The sequence below is a fragment of the Sylvia atricapilla genome, chromosome 2 (assembly GCF_009819655.1).
Source record: "Sylvia atricapilla isolate bSylAtr1 chromosome 2, bSylAtr1.pri, whole genome shotgun sequence".
Classification (NCBI taxonomy): domain Eukaryota; kingdom Metazoa; phylum Chordata; class Aves; order Passeriformes; family Sylviidae; genus Sylvia; species Sylvia atricapilla.
The window spans coordinates 65678114-65700512 of NC_089141.1; the positions used below are offsets into that span (position 1 = coordinate 65678114).

The 22399-nt window shown below is 37.9% G+C and overlaps 1 protein-coding gene across 2 annotated transcripts in view; it reads left to right on the forward strand.

Moving 5' to 3' along the window:
- Window positions 1-22399, forward strand: part of LMO7 (LIM domain 7) — a 131923-nt gene that overhangs the window by 97598 nt on the left and 11926 nt on the right. The window contains exons 16-28 of one of the 2 annotated variants that reach the window (XM_066313394.1): window positions 1175-1634; window positions 2389-2518; window positions 2672-2712; window positions 5602-5716; window positions 11266-11427; window positions 12802-12986; window positions 13696-13756; window positions 14757-14813; window positions 14966-15007; window positions 16969-16994; window positions 17305-17409; window positions 19445-19537; window positions 20863-21233. In XM_066313394.1, the coding sequence (XP_066169491.1) occupies window positions 1175-1634; window positions 2389-2518; window positions 2672-2712; window positions 5602-5716; window positions 11266-11427; window positions 12802-12986; window positions 13696-13756; window positions 14757-14813; window positions 14966-15007; window positions 16969-16994; window positions 17305-17409; window positions 19445-19537; window positions 20863-21233 (1848 nt within the window). Of the gene's footprint in view, window positions 1-1174; window positions 1635-2388; window positions 2713-5601; window positions 5717-11265; window positions 11428-12801; window positions 12987-13695; window positions 13757-14756; window positions 14814-14965; window positions 15008-16968; window positions 16995-17304; window positions 17410-19444; window positions 19538-20862; window positions 21234-22399 lie in introns of both variants that reach the window. The other variant, XM_066313395.1, reaches the window with a different exon arrangement.

A 22399-nucleotide genomic window follows, 5' to 3' on the forward strand; every position in this document is an offset into this window, starting at 1 on the left:
ATGTTAAACAGCTTTCTCTATAAATGATATTTTACTCAGCTATCCGTAAATAGAAGTATTGAGAAGTAAACATTTGCATTCTCTTTACATTAGTTAAAACAATAGCACTGAAGTAGATAGTTGCCTTTTCTACTCAAGGATAAAGTTAACTATCTCTCTTCCTTCTACCACTGATTTTGCTATTTTTTTCAGCCACTGTGGAGAACTGCAGCCAGAATTTAATGTATGTCACAGATGTATGCTGTAAACTTTTACTTGATCTCCCCTTCAACCCTAACTTTTCCTTTAGGTATTTACTTTCTAACAAGTAAAAAGTGTAAACTGCACAGTACCATTTCTAGTGGTGACAGTCTTATTTATTTATTTATTTATTTATTTATTTATTTATTTAATTAATTCAAATGCACATATGACTGAGCTGAAGGAAATATGCACATAACATATATTCATAAAAGAGATAAGTCTAATCTGTTGGATTGATTTAAATTTTTTTTATTTATTTGTGAGGACAAAAATTAGTTCCATGAATAAAAGTATGGATGCTAATTGTATTGAATGTTCAGTATTGATAAGAATCTTATAAATGGTGTGTTTAAGATTATCCTAGTAGTGGTTTTCCATTTACGACAAAGGAATGAATAAAAAAAAATTAGCTGAACTTGAGGGCACTGTCTTATGTAGGTATTTAAAATTCAGCATGCCATTTTCATAGAGGAGAAACATCAAGCACAGTTATACAGTTCAGGTAGTGTTATAGGGCTATCTTATAGTTCTTATAGTCCTATAGTTCTTTCCTAAATAAATCTGAATTTCTGAGGATGTGTAACTTGAATGTATGTGTATCTATATAATTTATAGTTATGTGAAGCTATAATTTTCTTGGTAAAGATTTCTGTCATGGTGGCAGCCTGATAATGTGATAGTAGTATGTCTCAGTGTTATGAGAGCGCTGAACTGGGGTGTGAGGAGGATGATAGAATTAAAAAAATGCTAATATTTTTAAAATTTAAAATTAACAAAAATGCTAATAAATTTAAATTATGCTATTCATTTTCATTTACTGGGGATAGGTTATTTGGCTTATGCTCTGCTTTAAACATTTACTAATTGAAAGACTTTAGGCCTGCCTGTTTGTTGGGTCACTTTGGTATTTTAACAGGATCTATTCCCATAGGGAGGACAGAGATCAGGACTCCTATGAGCAGCAGAAACAGGAACCCAACTGGGCATATTCATTGAATGATGATGTGTTCAGTGAAGAAAAAGCACCTTCCACAGCAGCCAAAAATTGGTCAGCAGCCAAAGATCACCATTTGGAAGAAGATACTTCCTACAGCACTAAGGACAGCAGAAGTTTGTACAGCACACAGCTACCCAAGGAGAAGCTGCCGGAGAGCTCGGCTGCTCGAGAAGCTCCTGTGCCACAGGAGAGCCTGGCGCAGGAGCGGGAGCAGAGCTCGGCTCTTTCGTCCACTCGCTACTCAGTGAATGCTCAAACTGGGTCAGCTCAGGTTTCAGCTTCTCTCCCGAGAACTTACCAGAAAACTGATACCTCCAGGTTAACATCTGTGGTTACACCAAGACCTTTTGGTGTCCACTCAAGAGGAATCTCGTCACTTCCACGGTCATTCACGGTAAAATTCTGGTTCATTCCTGAAGTTTGTAAATGTGGGGTATTCAATAGCTGGGGGAGCAGTAGTTTTAATGTTTTGGTTTTTAAAAAGTGCCTCCTGTGTGATGAAGTCTGTGTTAACAGAGCAGGCAGTTCTGTCATGGCTTTAGATGTTTACTTGTCTTTCTGTGCTTAAACGCATTCCTAGAATTAAAGCTGGTAACTGCATTTGGTAAAATATTCTTTTTATGACTTGTAGTAAGACTCCTTTGTGGGCTTTATAAAAAAAGCGGTCATTGGAGGTAGTTATCTGGAGCCAGGTTAACATAATTAAGTGTTAAAGATAAATTTTTCAAGTGATAAAAATTTCCTCTGCTCTGCTGTCTTGGTTGAAATTGAAATTTTATGCTAGGCTAAATTTTGTCTACGCTATAAAGCACTGAAACAATGAAATTGAATCCCCCCTGCCTCGTTACTATGATGATTTTCAGTTTTCTCCTAAATCCTTATTCGTTTCAATTTTAAAAGTGCTAAGAATGTAAATTCTAAGCAGATGACTTTAGCCAGTTTATCTCAAGAAGTCTGGAATATTTGTTCTGCAAGCATTTCAAGAGCAAAAAAGATATATCTTTTTTAGCAGGTAGTTAGCAATGGGTACAGGAACCAGAATTTGCTTCAAATGGGGAAATGGTTTTGTTAAATATAAACATCAGTGAAAGAGTTAAGGATTTCTTTTTTAAAAGCACTTATTTACCAAGCTGTCATTTTTTTCCTAGATGGATGATGCTCAGAAATACAATGGAGAAGTAGAAAAAGCAAAAAGAACTCAAACTTTGTTCACCAGCATTTCCTTTTCACAACCAGACTCTGCACACCCTCTCTCCACTGGTGCATTCAGAAGTAGAGGTGAGGAGGAAGAGGAGGAAAAAGGTGTTCAGTCAACACCTCCTCCTAGTTTGGCATTATCTTTAAAGTCCCAAGACCAAAATGCTGGAAGCAGTATTCCTAAGCCAGAGTATGGCATTCCTCCTGATTCTCTTTCACTTGCATCTTCTGCAGAAATTGCGAGTCCGACAGAGCCTAAGGATTCAAAATCCATGGTAAGTGTGGAAATAATGTGATTACTTGGTGAAACTGAATGCTACAGCAGAATGAAAGAGAAAATATCTAAAAGTGCATCTAATGGACGTATTTTTCTGGTAGTAAGAGGACATCTCAGCGACCTGCTATTTCCTTTGATTTAATTTAGGGGAAAGAGATAATTTGGGGAAGAAAAAAGTATCTTTTGCTGAATTTTTTTCTGTTCTTTTTGTCATGTGCATAATTGTATTTATTATTCTATTTCAGAATAGTTATTCTACATATCATTTAATACTTTCAAAGATTTTTGCTATTCTCCAAATTAGCACATAGTGCATATAATCAGGTGTGACAGATGAATTATCTGGGCTGCTGTAGCATTCATTTGCACTTTTAAGCTGATGATGGAAAATAGAGATCAGCTTTTCAAAGGCTGGCCATAAACATCAGTATCATACTATCCTTTTTTCCATCTGTTGTGGCTTGGGCCTTTCTGTTTTTTATTTTTTTAAAAGCTGTTTACTTGAATCTAATTAATGTTCATGGTAATTTTGAAATAAATTACCATCTCTTTGCATATGCTTATTGGATAAGGGGTTGGGTCTCTCAGTGTTCCTTTTGAAATATGTATCTTAAGTGCTGTTTCCTCCAATTGATTGCATGTTTCACTAACAATAACTTTAATTTTTGATACCCTTCTGTACTATCTGATGATTCAGTTCATAACTCTTGACAAATTTGCATTCCTGGTCCTGCTGTAAAACTTAATTGTGCCAGCTGCTTGGGTGAAGGTCATAAGACCTTGGGTGCTGATTTATGAAATCGCTTCCCATACCACCTTTTTAGAAATTCATTTGCTTACACTCTTCTTCATAATCACTTGTGGAAAAGAAATACATTGCAGTTTAACACCCCTGATGCCTCTTGGCCATGTAATGAATTTGTCATAATTTTTTGAAACTGTGATTACTATACAAGGAGAGAGATTATGGCCTTTTTTTTTTTTTCCTTGTGTTGTAACAAAAACAGGCTGAGGAATTTGTTTTAATTAGTGAAAACTGGCAGATTAGATATGAGTTCTTAGTATCTGTTTAAGCAAGACCAATGAGAATAGCATGTACTAGGTCCATTTGTTTTTCTCCTGTCACTAGTTATGAGAGTATAAATTTTTTCCTCCTACAAATGAGTATTATGGGGGGATATTTAATATTTTTTTTAGAAGTTAAAAATAAATCTCGGTTGTGTTATGTAGCTTAACAAGCTCTAAGTTAAGGAATGCAATTTCCATTTGATATGTTTGTAAATCATTGCCAGAGAGATTGATATAGTTCACTAGTCATCAGGGCCATAATACCAGCTCTGTGGAGCACTGTTTTAGAGTTGACCTATAAAAATGATAAAGTTCAACGTACAAAGTCACACTACTCCTCTGACAAGAGATAAACCTGAAGAGTCATATTGGGATGGTGGAAAAAAATAACTAAGACCACTAGTAATTTCCAGGAACACACTCATACTCTAAAGGTTTGCATGTTCTCTAGCTCAGAGTGCTAACCTACTTAGTAGAGTCACTTTTAACAGACTCATCTAAGGACTTGGGTTGTATGGGAGCATCTGCAAGCCAGTAGCTGCATTGTGAAGAAAAGACTTAATTTCTACCCTGGGCTGTAATGGGGAGTGTTTTCCCAGGAACATTCCTGTAACATGAGGCGATACCTTGGGATGATGTCGTGCAGTGTTGTTTTCTTCTCTATCCAGTACTCCGGTACTGCTGAAACCACCTCTGGCTGCACCTCCCTGAGACTCTGGCTGGCTGTATCTGCTTGTGCAGTGCTCACTGTAGCTGCCTGTTGCATCTTACCAGCATAGGAGCTTGGAGGAATTGGCATAGGTTTCTAGACTTTTAAATATTTTAAGTTAGGGAAAATGAATCCAACTCTTCAGGAAGGCTGGTTCACTAGGGAACTAAAATGTAGGTGTACATTTAATGCATGTGTAAAAGTGCGCAGGGTCCCTTCCATGCACATTTTGCTGGAATATATCTATTTTACTTTGTTTGAAAGAAAAATCTAATTTTTTCCCTTTTATATCAATGTCTGTGTCATGCTGATGAAGTGCATAGCATGCATTTGGGCATTTTAATAGTTTTTAATGAGCTCACGTTAGAATGCTAATGTATGCAACACATGCTCTTAATATAGTGTGGGATTGAAAGCAAGTGTTACAAAATGTTTTCCCATGCAGATATTCTTTTTGTTTAAAATGGTGATGTTAGATTTTGATTCAGATTCTGAAAGCATCTTGAAAGTCCATTAAAGTAAAAGATCTGAATTTAGCTGATTTGGGGTTTATTTTTATTATCTAAGGTCTTTACTGCAATATGCGTAGCAAGCTGGTAGTATTTCATACAAAATCAAGATGATTGTGCACCCTAAGTAAACCTAGTTACAGCATTGAGCCTAAAGGAAACTGATGATTCTCATGGTAGGATGTGCAGGGAAAAAATGATTGACTCTGGTTATCTAGCTCTTTCACGTCTCTGATGCTCCCTGAGGAGACAGTACATGTCACAAATTCACAAGACAATCCATGAAAAATCATTTAGGGGTTTGATTTCCTCCAAGTTTTTAAATTTTTTAGCATTGCATTTCAAAACATTTAAAATAATAGAAATGCAGAGTGAAATATACATGTAGAGAAAATATAAATGTGAACTGAAAACACACCTATTGGAATAAAAAGTAAATGAGTTAGTTAACTGACTTCAATACTGTTTCCTTTGTCTGTGATGCTAATAATAGACGATTAAAGTGCACATTGTGAGCAGCCTCACTTATTTAGAGGATAAGCTTTCCCTCATTTAGATTCTGGTGATACCAGATACTGGAGTGTCATGTTTTATTTTTCAGGAACAGTACAGTGAATTGAGAATCAGTATAAACCAGAGACCTGGCCACAGTCGCAGCTTTGGGTTTACAACAAATTGGAGTTCTTCAGGAGCCATTGTACAGACTGTTGAAGAAGGTAAATGTGTATATGTACACAAATTTTTGTTTTTATATTTACTTTGCAAAGGCTTCTAAATACGGGATTTGCTGCTAAGAATGCTGCAAACATTTTAAAACATCAGGTGTAGAACTGAAAAATCAGTATTTAGTTTGCTAATGCATTTCTGTGAATCTGCATCTCTTGAAACAAGTTGAATTCAGAAATACCAAAATGTGTTTTCCTGGTCAAGGAGGGTATAAACACCATTATTTGTTCACCGAGCCTTTGACAGAATAGTATTCATGGGCAAATATAGATTTCTAATATACAGACTCTTCCTTTCAGCTAAGTTTAAAGATTTCACTTCACATGGCTTCTAAACATATGCAGAGGAAACTTAGAAGTTAATACTCTTTGTTCAATTTCTCTTTTCTTAGTCATGCTGAATTTTGGACACAGCTCATATTTTTAAGTAATTGCAACTTCTAAATTGATTTCCAGTGCAATTTTTTCAGTTGTTTTAATATTGAGGGGAATAACCATTTTTGTCTTGAGATGACACATATATAAAGTTTATTTCTAACCTTTAATAATCTATTGCAGAGAATAAACTCAATTTTCTTGGAGAAAAGAGGCAACAAAACAACAAAAACCCAAGCAAATAACATATAATGCTTGTTTTCTAAACAATGGTCTTTCCCATTGCCTGTAATACTCAAGGAATATTGAATTGCACCCTTCTTTCCACCTAATACAAGATCATCCTGAGAAAGGAGAAATAGCTGGAAAGTTTTGATTTAATTAGCCCTGTATTATGCTTTCCAGAGAGGAGACAATAGCATTTAACAGCAGTTAATGGGCACTCTTCGATTTGTTTTTTTTCTTTTTCAAAATCAAGAAGTGAAGAGGCCTTTCACTATATCTGGGTACTTTTCATTACTAGATTTGCACTACAATAACCCTCCTCGAGCAGGGAGGATGGGCCGGATGAACCGCTGTGCTTCCTTCCAACCTGTTTCATTCTGTAATTCTGGAAATACTAATGGTTGCTTTGCCCAAAGAGTAACTTTCCCTTTACATTTGCTGCTGCTTGTCTTCGGGTTTAATTTTCTTCCTTGGAGGCAGGAATCTGTCTATTTGCACTGCCAGCTGAAATGGAAAAATCTGAGGGTAGTGAATGTTCCTGCTGGTCATTTACAGTGGTCCACATGGGCTCTGTCCCAAGGAGAAGGTGAAGGCCTTGTGGTTATCTTGGTTAACCTTTATTACCATTCTCACAAGGAAGAGCACAAAGTATAGATTGAACTGAGAATGGACTGTATCTCAGTATTCTCATTTTTAGCCTGTGTTCAGCACTTTTTTCTTCCAACAGCTGTCTCATCTTGTATCCTTATTCAGTAGCTGTAGATCCCTCTAAAGAAATGAAAGAAGAAAGAGATGGGTAACCCATTGGAAGAGTAATGTACATGCTTTCAGCTAGGCACTTGGGAATGTTGTGTTTCTTTTTTTAAGGATAAGTCATAGGATAATTCAGGTTGGAAGAAATCTTGGAAGATCACCTGGAGGAACACACTGCTCAAAAAACGTCAAAATGGAATTCAGACTGAGTGGCCATGGGCTTTTACCCATGTGGGTTAGAGACCCTCTGAGGATGGAAACCTCACAGCCTTTTCGGGCATTATCCCCCCCAGAGAAAATTTTCCGTACATGTTCAGTCAGACTGATCTTTGTCCCAGTTTATAACCCGTGTTCTGTGTTTTCCTGCCATAAATGTCAATAAAGAGCAGACTTTCCCTTCTCAGGGACCTCCTGGTATGTACTGGGTGGGGGGGCTCCTGTTAGGTTCTACTGCAGCCTCTCTTCTCCAGGTTGAACAAGCCCATACTCCTCAGCCTTTCCTCACAGGTCAAATTGCTCCAGCCTTCATCATCTCAGTACCTTCCCATTTAACTTTCCCCAGTTTATTGATTCTCTCTTACAGAGGAACACCAAAACGGAACACAGTATTGTCAGTGTGGCAGAAGAAGTGCTGAGTGAATGGAATGGTCACTTGTCTTAATCTGTTGATCATGTTAGTGTTCATACAACCCCACCCCTGCCAGGGCCCCCAGCCTTGCTCTCCAGCCCATCAATGCCCAGCCTGTACCATCTCTGGGATTAGTCCTTTTTCAGGAACAGGACCCTGCATTTTGCCTTCCTGAATGTCAGGTTCCTGCTTTCAAGAGCAGCCCTGCTGCTCTTGAAAGTTTTGGCCACCCTCTAACTTTTGACAAGGTTTGAAAACTTGATGAGGGTGTGTTTTACCTCCTCCTGCTTATTGGTGAACACATTAAAGATACATCCTGTTGAGATCCATGTGTAAGCAGCCTGTAGGCTGATAAAGAGCCATTAACCACTTCCCACAGAGCCTGACAGCTCAGCCAGTTTTTCACCCTTCTGGTCGTTCTGCCCTGTGGACAATACCATCCCAATTTTGATACCAGGATTCTGTGGAATATCATGTCAAGGGTCTTATTAAAGACAAGGTGGATTGTAACCACTTTTCTTCCCCCATCCACAGAGATCCAGGCAATTTGTTATTGAAAATAACTAAGTTGGTCAAGTGTGATTTAGGCTTGGCAAATCCAAACCAACCATTCTAGTCACATTTTTCTTTTTCTTAAGCCCAGAATAAGCTTCCAGGAATACTTTCTCTGATTGTGTTGTCTTCCTAACTAGCTGTATGGTTTTCTTGAGATGATACCCAGCGTGTATATTTTTTACTACTTATAGATGACTCTGTATTCTACATACACTATTACTTAAAAAAACAATAAGAAAACTACTTAGTAGGCAAAATTAACTTATTATGTGGTCTCAAAAAGCTAAGCAGGAGTTAGGCTTGTAATGCATATTTCAGTGAGAGCCATTTACTACATATAAAAAAGGATAGTTCTCTTTTTTTGCAGGAGTTTTCAACCTTTACACAAAAATTAGGTAAATAGAAAGCCTTAAAGTCATTAATCTAGACATTGTTCTGCTAACTTCCCCAGTGCCATATAATCTTTATTGTTTCAGTCTTTCCCCTTTCACTTTCCTTTTGCAATAAGTTTTTTGAGATTGTGTTGATATAGGAGTGTATGTCTGATCAAACATTTGAACTCATATGGGACAAAGTAAATTTGACCCACATCCTTCAAGTTTTATTTTCTTTTCTATCATTGAGATAGTGTTTAATCTATTGTAATAACAACAGATGGGGATAGGTTGGAGATAACTTAGAGCATATGGAAAATGAGTATTTGGTCGGTTTTGTTTTTGCTGGGGACTAGTAAGAAAGAAAAGCCTTTTACCTTCAGGGAAGCTATGCAAAACATAAAAGCAGTATATATTTTATATAATGAAAACCAAATCCTCTATAGGAATATAAAGAAATTATTGGTAATTCCTATAGTCTTGGAGGAGATAGAGAAAGACAACTGGTAGCATACAATTTTTGACACATGAATTTCTGGCCGTTCTCTGTGGGCCTCTCTGGAGGTGAATCAGAGCAGAAGCCCACTACAGGCACCCTTGTTTGCACTCTTAAGAAGTCCTTTTGTCCAGAGACTGTGGAGGAAGATCTGCTGACAAAGTTACAGGCCAAAAATTGAGCAGTGTAAGTTGTTCTGGCTATTTTAAGTCCAGATCTAGAGACTGCTGCTATTCATTCAGTTTGTATAGTTGGGCTATGGTCTGGATATACCTTTCTAGTAATAGTATAGGAAGAACTGTGCAATCTTCAACTCCCTTCCTTTCCTAAAACTGAGCCAAGGTAAACTGTTCACACCTCTGAGCCCAATCTCATCCCTGACAAATTATTTGAATAAAAAGAACACAACTTATTTTTGTTATGGAGTGCTTATTCTGTCACAACTCAAAACAGAAATTATGAGTTCTGATAGAAATTATGACTCTGCTGGAGCCTGAAGCTTTCCCTGTACCATGAGCATAAGGCTTAGTCAATGTGTGGCTATACTATGTGGTATTAAATATCAGACATGATTCCAAATGTTACATGATGTTGTTGAAATTAGTAACTTCAGTATTAAGTATCTTTGATAGTATTCTTACTAGTACCTTCCATTAACAGACTTGAAAATCCATGGTTCTTTAGCATCTTCCTGACACCTAGAGATGCATGGTTTTTTCCACTTAAACTATTGTACATGCTTCTTCCTCCAGATGAAAACCCTACCTTTTCTTCTACAATACTGCTTAAAAGCAATTGGTACTGATAATTACAAATGTAGTTTCTAGTCTGTGTTCTAAGAATGAGGCAGAAAGATATAACCTGGAGCCATGTTCTTCTAACAGAATAGCTAGTGTAGCTTTTTAGTAAACTGTGATGAATTATAATTTGGTGCAGTACTAGGAAGCATAGCATTTCTTAATTTCTTAACTTTCTCATGTGCGGAGCCATCTAAATCCATGTTGGATGAGCCAGACTTACAGCAGCATTTTACCAATGAGTCAAAAGACACTCAGGATGAAGCATATAGTGTCTAAATTCTTCTGTCATACTTGTCCACATTTGTTTCTAATAATGTAGTAGGGCATTGTTCATGGTATATTTTAAGTAAGATATTTGGAAAATACTTCCACTATGTAATTCAAACTTGTTTTATTAACATGGGTTTATTGTGCAATCCTTAACTATATTTTTACTTGGCTTTTCTATTTTCTATTCTGCTAAGGGAATAAGTTTTAATGGAATAACCATTCATATGTCATCCATAAAATCTTGCTTGGAGAGTCTGAGTTGCTCAGCTCATCCGTCTTCTGAATTAAATAGAGAAAAAGTTTATGAACTGGTCCTCTGTGTTCTCTGTCCTCAGTCTAGTGAGATTGCCTGCCAATGTAGCACATGAAAAAAAGTATGAAGTGCAGCCTGTCTTGCAAAATCTCATTAGATTCAAAGTCCAACTTGCCATGAAGTTTGCTCTTAATAATAAAATAAGTGGAATCCAAAGAAGTCTAGTGGGACAGTACCCAGCGATATCTTGAGCCCAATTACCAATCAATTCAGAGCTAATAAACTATTCTAGCAAAGCAATAAAGCAGCATGCTCTTGTCAGCAGAGCTCAGAAAATTTAAATGAGAATATGAGAAAGCCAGATTCTACTGGAATTAACAAAGTTCAGGCTGGTTTTCTTTGACAAATAAGAGGATTACCCAAACGTTGGCTGAATTTCAGCTAATTGTTGGGTATAGATATTGTGGTGGTGCCTCTCTCTCACTGTCTCAGATTATAAAGGTGAGTTAGTGAAGGGAAGACTGAACACAGAGGTTGTTTATTTAAATAAGCTAGCCAGAATCTGAAGATTTACAAGTCTGGAAGACTGATTTCTTTATTGTTCCCATAAGTTCTAAATTGAAAAGCTACTTTGTAACTGAGTTTACTCAGCTTATGTTACAGTGTAGTGAATTTTCTAAGACTTTCTAAATATCCACCATTAAATATTTCTTTGAATGATTCCCCAATCCACTCTCTTGCAATCACAACTGTGATAAAAAGAAAAAATATGAATGCAGGCATAGTAACATTTTTCTTCTGTTTTCTGCAGGCAGCCCTGCAGCACTCTGTCAGCTGCATGTAGATGATGAGATCACTGCTGTCAACGGCACGAAGGTTTCACATATGGACTACAGTCAGTGGGAAGAGGCCATCAGCAGAGCACTAGAAACTGGAAACCTGGTCATGGATGTCAGACGATATGGGAAGAATGGTGAGTTGTTTCGTCGGGCAGATACTGTATGCTCTGTAAGGCAAATAAGCTTTGTCTCTGCTGTCCCTGACAGCTGAGAGTCCTTATTACCCTTACAGCAGTCATACATATCTAAGCTACGTAGTTTGCCAGCATGTCTGTTGCATTTTAACACAACTTGGCTTTTTTAACTGCTTGTGCATTAGAAATGTCTTGACAAGCAAATCTGCAAAACATTGAACTACTGACATCACTCTTGTGCTCTGGCCTGTTTCTTAGAGGATGGACAGGTAAAAGAGTGTGCAACCAGCACAAAAAGGAATGTAACTTTTTCTTTCCTGCCATACCACAGGAGTAAAGAGGGTCTGATCTCTAGGGGATAGTCATTTTTAAAGGACCTCTCTCCCAATTGTCAACTCTCTTTCTTCAGGGAAGGAGGATCTTGTCTTCCTTTCTTCAGGGAGCATTTGAAGTGAGGTATAAGCTTGTGAGTGATGTAGCACCTGTGTGATATGATTCTGGCCATTGACCCAAATATTGTGGTGCTGTAATCTCTCCAGAATGATACTACCCATTTTGGGTAGGAAGGGTTTCCATCCTGGCTTGACAGCCTTGTAGTGTGTCTTGACTTGCCATAGTTTTAATCGGGAAACTCTTTCAAAGTTCCAGTAGAATTTTTGCAGAGTTAGAAGTGTGACCAATGACTTCTTTCACTGTATAAATACAAAACTTTATCTTAGTGGGAAGCTAGGTAATTAAGTTACCAGCAAACTAGGGTAAAAGCAGTGGGTTTAGGAAGAGACAAGAAACAAATCACTTTAGAGGACCTAATACAACTGAAGAGTCAGATTAGCAGCAAAAAATGAATTGAATAAAATTTTCAGTAGGATAGGTAGGGAGGGGAGTAATGATGGAGTATGTGAGAAGAGAATCATTAGTCTTTGCCTTGTCGATTTGTTAGTTTAGTTTAGACTGCCTTGTCTTCCTCCTCTCTGTGCTTCCTGATGAGCATGGACATGAAAATGACCCTTCCCTGGATAGTGTATGAGTCTCATTGTACCTTGAGTGAGTAAAGTTGAAAGAATTTTCTCAATCCCTATTAACACTAATGAAATAGTTTCCAATGAATGCTAACTCCTCTCTAACGTTCAGCTGCTGTTGCAGATATCAGCAAAACATCTGGCAAACTTTTACCTGGCTTATGACTAACACTTTCATTTTTGGGGAAGGCGGTCTGCTATAAATGCCCTTTTTCCTGTCTTCACAAATTCCACCTGATTTTTGTGTCTCCCTCTTTTGTGTGTTTTTTGTTATTTTAATGTTTTCACTAGCTCTTGTTCTGTTCTTTGACGTTACTGTCTATATTAATTTCTTGATCCTCCACATACCAAAAAGACTGGGGCAAAGACCTGCCTTCCCTGCCACATGTAAGGCATAAAATCCTCAATCTCACCAGTATGGCTACCAACATTATAGGTACATCTGAAAATAAATGGATTGATGCCACTTCGGGAGAAAAAGTTTCAAATGCTTCCACCGTATCCACAAAAAGAGATTTCTCCAGCAGCCTTCAGAGTTCTGTGAGTATGTTTTTGAAGGTTCATAGGAGTTGTGGGAAGGAAGAAAATGTAATGTCTTGATAGTGGGAGGGTGGAGAAAAGAACTTGCAAATGTTATTTTCCTTAAGCAATGCAAGTAAAAGTACAGGACCCTGCATCTGAGATATAACTATGTATGTATTAAAGTAAATAAGATGTTTTAAAGACTTGCTACTGTTTATTCATAAGAGAACATGGGTGAATGATAAATATTAAAACATGTGCAGACTATTTTTTTACTAAAACTATATGTAGTGTTTATTCTTCAGAGAAGGCTTTGACCTGAATCATTAGCCTAAACGGTAGTTGCAGCCCCAAAGAGCAGGCATATATGTGTTTTCAAATTACTTGTAAATAAAAACCTGCCTGCCAAGGAGCTGAAATAGGAAGATCTTGGTTTCTGGCATTTTCTTGCAAGCTGATGTTTCCTTGATTTCTGCAGCAGTTCACAACTGGTTATTGATTCCCTCAAATGCATGCAGTAGCTTTATTATAAATTACACTGATGAGGTTTTAGATTGTTTTGTATCTTTCTATAAATTGTTATGAAGTGTTTCATGACATATAATTCCTGTCAGGAGAGAAGTGTATTTCGTGTCAGGAAATAAACTTCCATAAATCTAATGAGCCTACAACATTTATTCATTCATTCATTCATTCACTTATTTATTTATTTATTTATTTATTTCAGGATACAGAAACAAAATTGATAAATGGAATGCAAGGAGATCTTGGCTCTAATGAACAAAGAGGTAAACCACTGTCCCTTTTCATCTGATAATTGTGTGGTTTGCAACAAGCACAGACACTAAACCTGTAATGGCTGGGAGCATTATGCAAGGAGTGAAGTGAGACCTTAATGAACCAAATGCCAGACAGATAGCACAGAGATCATGTTGCATCCAAACTGGGTGTAGTTTGCTTCCACAGTTTGCCAGGCAGCTTGAGAACTGACAACAAAGCTGCAACAAAGCCCCCTGTCTCTGCATTACTGCTTGTAAATTTAATGTGTGGTGGGTTAGAAGAAGAAGGCACATGATTTATTGTAATTGTTACTGCGTTGTATGGAGACTGAGTTAGTATGAGTAATGCCTTATTTCATTGCCCAGGAGGAGTGTAGAGTACTCAGCTCTTTGCTATTTTTGCCTGCCTCTTTCATTTGGAAGGTTCTGGGGTTAGTGGCTCTTTTGACTATTATTACTTTAGTTTTATTCTTAGAGAACAATATTGATGATTCTGATATGAATAATAATTTCATATGATGCTATGAGCAGTTTTAGCCTTACTTGACAGCAGTGAGAGAAACCATACTTCCTAATGGAATAATAACCCTTTAGTAGGAACTTCATATTTCATTCTAACTTGAATACACATGGCAATTCATAGAAAAAATCCCCCAAGATGTCACTTGCCCTCTGGAGATGTTTTCTGGTGGCCTTGAGCAGTGATTAGGCTCTTCGTTCCAATTTGGCCTCCCAGTCAAGGATGCTTAAATTGGATGGGGAGAATCTGAGTCCAAGTTTGACACTTGTGTTGTTTTTATAGTTAGATATTGTTACTGATAAAATGCAATCCTAATTAGTATATGTTGTAATCTCCTAAGGTTTTCCTTTGTGTTTCAGGGGCTATTTTTTTTAAAGTGATGTGGCAGTATATGAGAGGTCTCACAGGAGTTTTTTAACCAATGGTTGTAGACATTAAAAAAGAAGGCACCTCATTGACTTGTTTGTATTCTTTGTATTTTTCAAATAGCATCTGAACCTATTTCTTTGAAAAACTTAAAAAGACGGTCACAATTTTTTGAACAAGGTAAATCAAAGAGCTCACATTTCATGTACTTCCATGAAATTGTTCCTGCTGCACACTCTCCCTAACAAGTCTGGTGCTGGGTGCTCTACCTCTTCAGTGTTGTTTCTGCAGTTACAATGAAGCAACATAATTAATTTCCCTTCTTTTCCCAGGGTCATCAGGTTATTCTTACAATTCATGGGTCTACCTCTGTGGTAATGGGTCTTTGCGTGTTCTCATATCTATAGCTGTTTAAATCTCTTCTGTGTTGTTCATACTTTTTTTTTTTTTTTCCACTGGGTAGAAGTAAGAAGAGTGGCACTTTCTGTTCAGGTTTGCTACTACCTACAAAACAAGAATAATGGTGAATATGCCAGCAGGGGTATTGAGAAGATTACAGAGCTGTTGATGAAGTATTTAACTCTGGATTTGAGTTGCAGCTCTGTGCTTTTGTGTAAATTGGTGTAAAAAGGCACCTGCTGGCTTTCCACTATATGGTGATGTCACAAGATCCCAAGAAGACCAATATAAATTTTGAATTTAATGTGCTAGCATTTTTAAAAAAGGCAATAAATGAGGCACTCAATTTTGGTTTTGTAGGTTGCTTTTCAGCATTTTGCATGTCGCAGCTCACATACTTCCACTAATGTTGTATGTCTTATGCTGTCTTCGGGTTATGTATGCCTTGCTGTTTTGCTGTAGCCTGAAAGAGTGAAATTCTGGCCCACTGGAAGCTCAGTTGGGTTTTGCCAATGATTTCAGTGGAGCCAGGATTTTGTTTTTAGTGGCAGTGATTTCTGGTTTTTGCCAGAAGCAATATGTGAAGTGCCACAGCATATATCTGTGTTTGTGGTTCTGTTTGCTTTTAAATACTTCTGCTGTATCTGCAATATTGTATCTGCAATATGGTGGTATTTTGGTGGTGGTGGTCTGTTGGTGATGGGTTTTGTTGTTGTTGTTTGATTTTTATTTTATGGCTGGCAGAAATTTGGTTTTTCTTTTAATTATTTTTATAATAGTATTTGAGGTATTTCACTTGTGCTTGAGGGGGAGGACAAGGTTATATTTCTAGAGTGCATGTTCAGTACAGCTTGTTAATTTTAAACTTTTGACACTTTAGCTTTCCAATTACATGAAGATTCCTATGGAATTCAGCATAAGCTTACAGGGGTGAGAGAGAAGGGGAGCAAAAATAGGTCCTGTCTGTGCTTCCCTTCAATATCTCCTGGCACAATTGCAGTAGATTAAGCTGATTGCCTGTTTTTCGCTGTGGCTGTTGTGATCTGACAGTGAGGACAAAATTGTGTATATGTAGAACCGATGTTAACCTGTGACTCATTAGACACTTTTGTATCTCAAATTTGATTTTTTCCACTTCATGGGATTATATTTCAGAATAGTGTTGCAATTTTTTTCTTTTCTTTTCTTTTTTTTTTTTTTTTTAACTGAAATTTGGACAGCTAGGTGACAAGTATACTGTCAACAAACAAAAATAATGATGGTGCTTAAGAAATGATTACGCTTAAGTTTGTGTATCTTCTCATTTTCTCAACTTTTAATAAATTAGCATAGTACACATTTCTCTCTAATAATCATCTTCTCACAGGATGATTAAGATTAGGGCCAAGTGTGAGAGCCTCAAATGGCAAAAGGTTTGTGGTGAATGGTGACAAGTTCACTGAATTCAAGTGTGCTTTTGGAAGTAGGAAATAAGGAATGTTGGAGAGTAGAAATACATGGTTTTGTGGTAGAGAAGTTGCCAGCGGATGTCAGTTGCTCTTAATTCATGCCAAGGGCAGTAGATCAATAGCTTCTCTTCCCTCATGCAGTGTTCTTGGTATTGGTCATTCTAAAGAGTTGGGTTTCACAATAATAATAATAATAGGAAAGTTATAGTAAAGAACCTTCTTGTTGTTACAGTGGGAGATGTACTCCTAATTCAAGCAATAGCCAATGGCACTTGTAAGCATGCAAAGCTTTGAAACAATTGTGCACATTAGTTGAAAGCACCTAATAAATTCTGCCCTTGAGAAAGTTCAGCAGGGCAAATGCAAGCATGTCTTACTAAGAAAGAAAAAAATTAGTCTGAAGCTCAGACTTGCCACAGTTACACAAGTCTTGCAGCAGTTATGTATAGGTCTAATGTTTTCTCTTTTTTGCCTTCCGAATCTCCCAGGAGGCCCAGAGCCTGCAATGCCTGATGTAAGTACTATTTACGAACTACTAGCTGGTTGTATAATCCAAATCTTTTCAAGAAGCTCTCTGCTTTCTATTGCTTTTTATACTGCTGTACAATTTTGATCACATCTGAGAGAACTGGCTAAGATTTCCTTTGTCAAGGCATTGTTGCTTTCTGTCCATTTGAAGGCAAGCTTAATTTATGTCCTTTTCACTATAAAGCTCTAATGTTGGTAATGGCTTCTATTTCTCACTCTAAAAAATATGTTTAAAAATGTAGAGTGTTGATTACGTGGAAAGAATGTAATATGATTTAATTTCTGTGCTATATCAGCTCCCAGTCCCATCCATCAGTGCTCCTAGTCGTCGAGTTTGGGATCAAGAGGAAGAGCGAAAACGACAGGAAAAATGGCAAAAAGAGCAGGACCGTTTGTTGCAGGTACAATTAACCTTCGTAATCATGGGCTGTCAGTCCTCTGTGTGTAGCAACAAGGAAAGATAAGTAACGTGTGACTTCTGCAATTCTTCTTACTGATGGCCTGGGGAGACTCTCAGGTGCATTTTCTGGCCTGCACAGTTGCACACAGTAGGAGTTATTCAGAAAAAAGAGGACAATGCTTTAGTGAGCTTCGTAAAGTCAAACACACAATGTGTATTCACTACAACTGTTGTATTTCTCTGGGGAATGGTTTTTCCCCAGGACCCCTGAAGCCTGTAACCATGTAGTTTGACCCTTCCTTCCTTTCTTGACCCAGTTGGCTGAGGTCCTGCCATCCCCCTGAGCAGGAGCCTCGATAAGGCCCTGTTCTTCCTTTTTCCCACTCTTTTCCCCTCTTCCCTGCCTGGAACCACCTCGAGAATAAATGTCTTGGATCAGCCCCAGGGGTAAGAGCCTCTTTTGGATCTTCTGTCTTGTCCCTGAGATATTCCTCCCAAGGAACTGAGCTAGCCCCAGGGGGCTGCGGGGGATTGTCCCATACAACCAGAAGTGATCTATCTTCCTGGGAGCTGGTATGTTCTTAATGACAACAGAATTTAAAGGATAAGTGAAGAACTAAGGGGACTTCACTTTTGAATGTGAAGTGTATTTTTTTTTTCCCTTAAGGAAATTGCCTCTGGCCTGAGTTTTACCTTCAATCAGTGATACTGCCTTGTGTTCATATATGAGGAGGAGGCAGCCAGTACCATAGGTGCCTGCTAGAATCTTGTCATTCAGCAGTCAGCTAATCAGTTGGACTCAAGCTAGTTCCCAGGACCTCTAAACCACCTTGATAACCAGTAGCCATAGCTGGAGGGAGGTGTTGCACAGGGAAGGGGCATTGTTTATAGTCTTAGGAAAGCACAAAAAGCCTGAGCATACATTTCTTGCATGTTCAGCAAGACACATCTCTTCAAATTAAAGTTTGTTGTCTGATGGCTAGGAGAGACATCAATGAATATCATTTATTCTGCACAAGCCCTCTTTGGCTGTATTCAGCAGAAAACTGTGATGTCAAAGTACGAGCATAGAATCCCTCTTGATTTTTGAATTTTTCATCTGTTGTTGCTCATTGTAGCTTGCAAACTCTGCAGGGCAGCAGCTGTACCTTCCTAAACTTACCTGTGGTCTCTGTTATTGTTTGGATGTTCCATTTGATACCTGAAGAGATGCCTTTAAAGAGTGTAAACCTTGGCTCCCCTTTCTTGAGAGCTGACTTAGCCATCTGCCATCATTTTTCTTTGTTTCTCCTTCTTTAGTCCTGAAGTGATAAATTTGACCAGAATAATAATGATCTGCCTCTTCCCCATGATCCTAGTAATGAATTTTCAAATAACAAAAAAATTAACCAAAGTCTTTCTTTCCTTATTTCCAGCATCTTAGAAGAAATACTTTTGACATCCTTAAATATTTTGCTTTTCTCAAGATACAAGTGGTGACTGACAAAACCACCAAAACACTTACTGTGTGCTTTAGCAATGCTTTAAGACAGTACATTGATTTCCTACCAAATCTAGTCAAAAGACAAATTTCAAGGTCCAGAAGTTAGTAATTGTTTAAGGTAACATTTCAAAAGGATGAGAGTTCTTGCTTACTATTTCACTTAGTGATCTCTTCATATTTACCATATTAATGTGCCTAATTCCAAGTTAAATACAACCACTCTGTTTTTCCATAAATACCTTAAATAGCTGGGGGATTTTTGTTCAAATGATGACTACACTGGAGGACAGGAACTATGATGTTGGCTTTTGTGAGACTTAGCATGCAATAAGCCTGGAGACTCAAAAATCAATTACAGAACTCCTTTGGATTGTATTTTAGCCAGGATTTCATTTGTGGCAGACCTAATGTTCTAGTGGAGCTCAAGGATGTTTTTTTGTCTAGTCTGTTTGGCCTGTTAAAAATTGCATTAAATTCCACTGTATGTATAAATGAAAATTAAAAAAATACCATGTTTCTAATTTGTCTGTTTAACTTCAATCTAACCTAACAGGAGAAATACCAACGAGAACAAGAGAAACTGAGGGAAGAATGGCTACGAGCTAAGCAAGAAGCAGAAAAAGAGAGCTCCAAGTATTTGAATGAGGTAGGCTGTGAATAAAGCTTTGCTGACTAGTTTCATGAGGGCTTTTTTTCCCCTTATACTAGATTCATGCAACCAAGCAAATAATTAGATTTTTTATGTAATTTATCTTCTCATTTTGGAAAATAAGTTGTTGTCTGTGACCTGGTAAAAAGATTGCAGAAGTGGGATGGAAAGAGTAGGTGGGATGTATTGAGATATGTTGAATTTGTGTTTCTTCCTAATGAGCTGGTTAGGTAACTAACACGAAAAATACACTGGCAAAAAGTCACAAAAATTAAATGTATTAATTATTGTGATCATAAATAGTCTCTTTTGTTGTTTATTTACCACCTGATGCTACTTGTTGGAATTCTACTTCCGTACTTTATCAGGAAGCATGTTTGTGAGTGTCTGGCTTGTTACTGGCAGAGAGTTCATCTGATAAATTTATATACCAAATCAACATTAGTTTTCCAGTTATATATTTAAAACACTTGAGTGTATGCAGTTTCTGTAGGTGCTGACTTCTGTGGCTGTTGTTTATGGGGAGATGAACAAGGTCTCTCCTGAGTGTGGGAACTGTCTGAGGTATCTCTTCTCTTCTGTTGAGTGCTGCTTCAGGCATCCAAGCTAGATCAGTTGTGTTTACAGTCATGAATAAGTAGACCATAATTTAAGGCTTAGAACTTTAATAAGAAAGTTTTTTGAGCTGTTAGAGGACTTTGTTCTACAAGAATGTAAACCATTTCATATTTTTTCTCTCATTAGAGGTTTTGATGGATCCATAAACATTATTTTTCCCTGCAACTAAAACATCTTTTGACCACTGAAAGGCCTTTTCTCATTTTTGAGAGAAGAGTCATAGAGTGATAGGTCTGAGGCTTGATTTTGAAATGGTAGGAGAATGGAAGAGAGTGGAAGATTCCTCCACATGAGGATTCATGTGGAATTCATGGTTCTGATATAGATTGCAGTGTATATCTTTGTGTATACACTCTTAAGTAGGTCTCAGGTTTCTAAGTCAAAACAGTACGGAGAAATGCTGGGTATCATGAAAGAGTTTGTTTTCCATGGGTATTTAAGTGGGGAAGGGATGGCTTGACATGTAAGTGATACTTTGGAAAGCAGAATGTTTCACATAGTTGTGGGCATGCTGCCTGTGGCGCTGGTGTGTGGATTGAAACTCTTGAGTGAGGAGAATGTGAAACCAAACTGTGTCCTGAAAGTGGTGGGGATGATTTTTATACGTTCTTACCTTACAGAATAGATTACCTTTTCTGAGTGAGCAATCTATTTAAAAAATAGGTCCCTTTCCTAAAAACATTATTTTTTTTTCTTTGCTACAGGAGCAGACCGTTCTGACCCTAAATACGACATCTGTCACTTCTCAGGCTCCACCTGTGTCCAGCTGGAGAGCAAGCCCTGAAGTAAATGCTCCTGCGGAGCCAGAACGGGATGGAGAAAACGAGCCTGCAGCGACCTTGCTGCATGAGGAAGAAGGGAGGAGGAAGCTTCAGGAGGAGCGGAGGATCCAGGAAGAAGCAGCCAGGCATTTTGAGCAAGAACGGGAACGCCAAGAGCTGGAGCTGGAGCGGCAACGCAAAGAGAGGGAGCAGCAACAGGTTGAGGAGCAGAGGCGGCAGGCAGAGATGGAGGAGCAGAGGCGGCAGGCGGAAAGGCAGAGGGAGGTGTCAGCAGAGGTGCCTCAGTACCAAAGGTGTGCACTTGTGCTACTATGTACTTTACTTTCTCTTCCTTCTCATCCTTCGAGGATGTATTTTCACTTCTTTCTGCAAATTTAAATCAGTTTCTTACAAGGCTGTGTCTGAACATATAAGGATGTTCATGTGAGGTTTGTGCTGCAATCAGTAGGCACAAAATGCCATACCATAGTCTTTCTCTCCAAAGGCAGAAGGATCAGGCATAACACAAAGTCCTTCCCCAAGAATCAAGTGCTATATTACCCCACTTCAGCTGGTGTTTTTTTAATGGGATGTGTAAGTATGGCAATTACAGGCAAATGAAAGATGATCTGAAGGACTTAATGAGAAAATTTTGTAAGAATTGTCCACAAGCCTGTAAATTGAGAGGCAGTGACTCAACATACAGGGCTTCCAGAAGAAATACCAAGTTAACACTTTTTCCAACAAATGTATGACTGATTTTTCCAGATTTCTCTTTCATTTTAATTCAACAGTGTTACAATAAAGCTTAATTGCAATTTAACTAAAATTGTTAATTTGTCAATGAGGGATATCATGGTATATCAGTGAACCTTATGGCTTACATATCATAGAAATATCCACTGCAGATATATATTTTTTTTCTCTCATTACCTTCTTCAGCACCTTGATTTAAAAAATAAATCCCTACCTATTAGTTCTCAAGTTTGTGTTCTTGCCCAGAAGTTTTCAGACTACTGTTACAGGAGATTAATCTGTCTGAAACTGATTAAACTAGTAACTTTTCCTGGTTTTGTCTGCAGTTACCTTTCTGCCTTGTGCATGACTTGTGACTTGTGGTTTCTCTTGAGGTTTTTCTCCTTTTCTTATGTAAGTAGTAAGAGATGACTGAAGAGAGCACATGGTGTCAAGCTAAGTCTTAGGAGAAAGTAATATGATTAAAAAACCTGCATATATTTGCAGAGGAGGTTTTAAGACCCAGTTACTTTAGTTTAATCTAAATGACTGCTGCTTGATTTGCCAGCTGAGCAAAGCAGAGGCACAATGCTGCAATGGCTGAACAGGCTCTTGCTGGCAGCAGAGCCAGGGTAATGTTACAATTTTAGCTTGTCCCAGTTGCAAGATAATGGGACTTTGTGCAGTAACTTATTAAGCTGCTGTAATATCTCCGTATCTAAATCCCTGGTACGTTCTTTAGTCT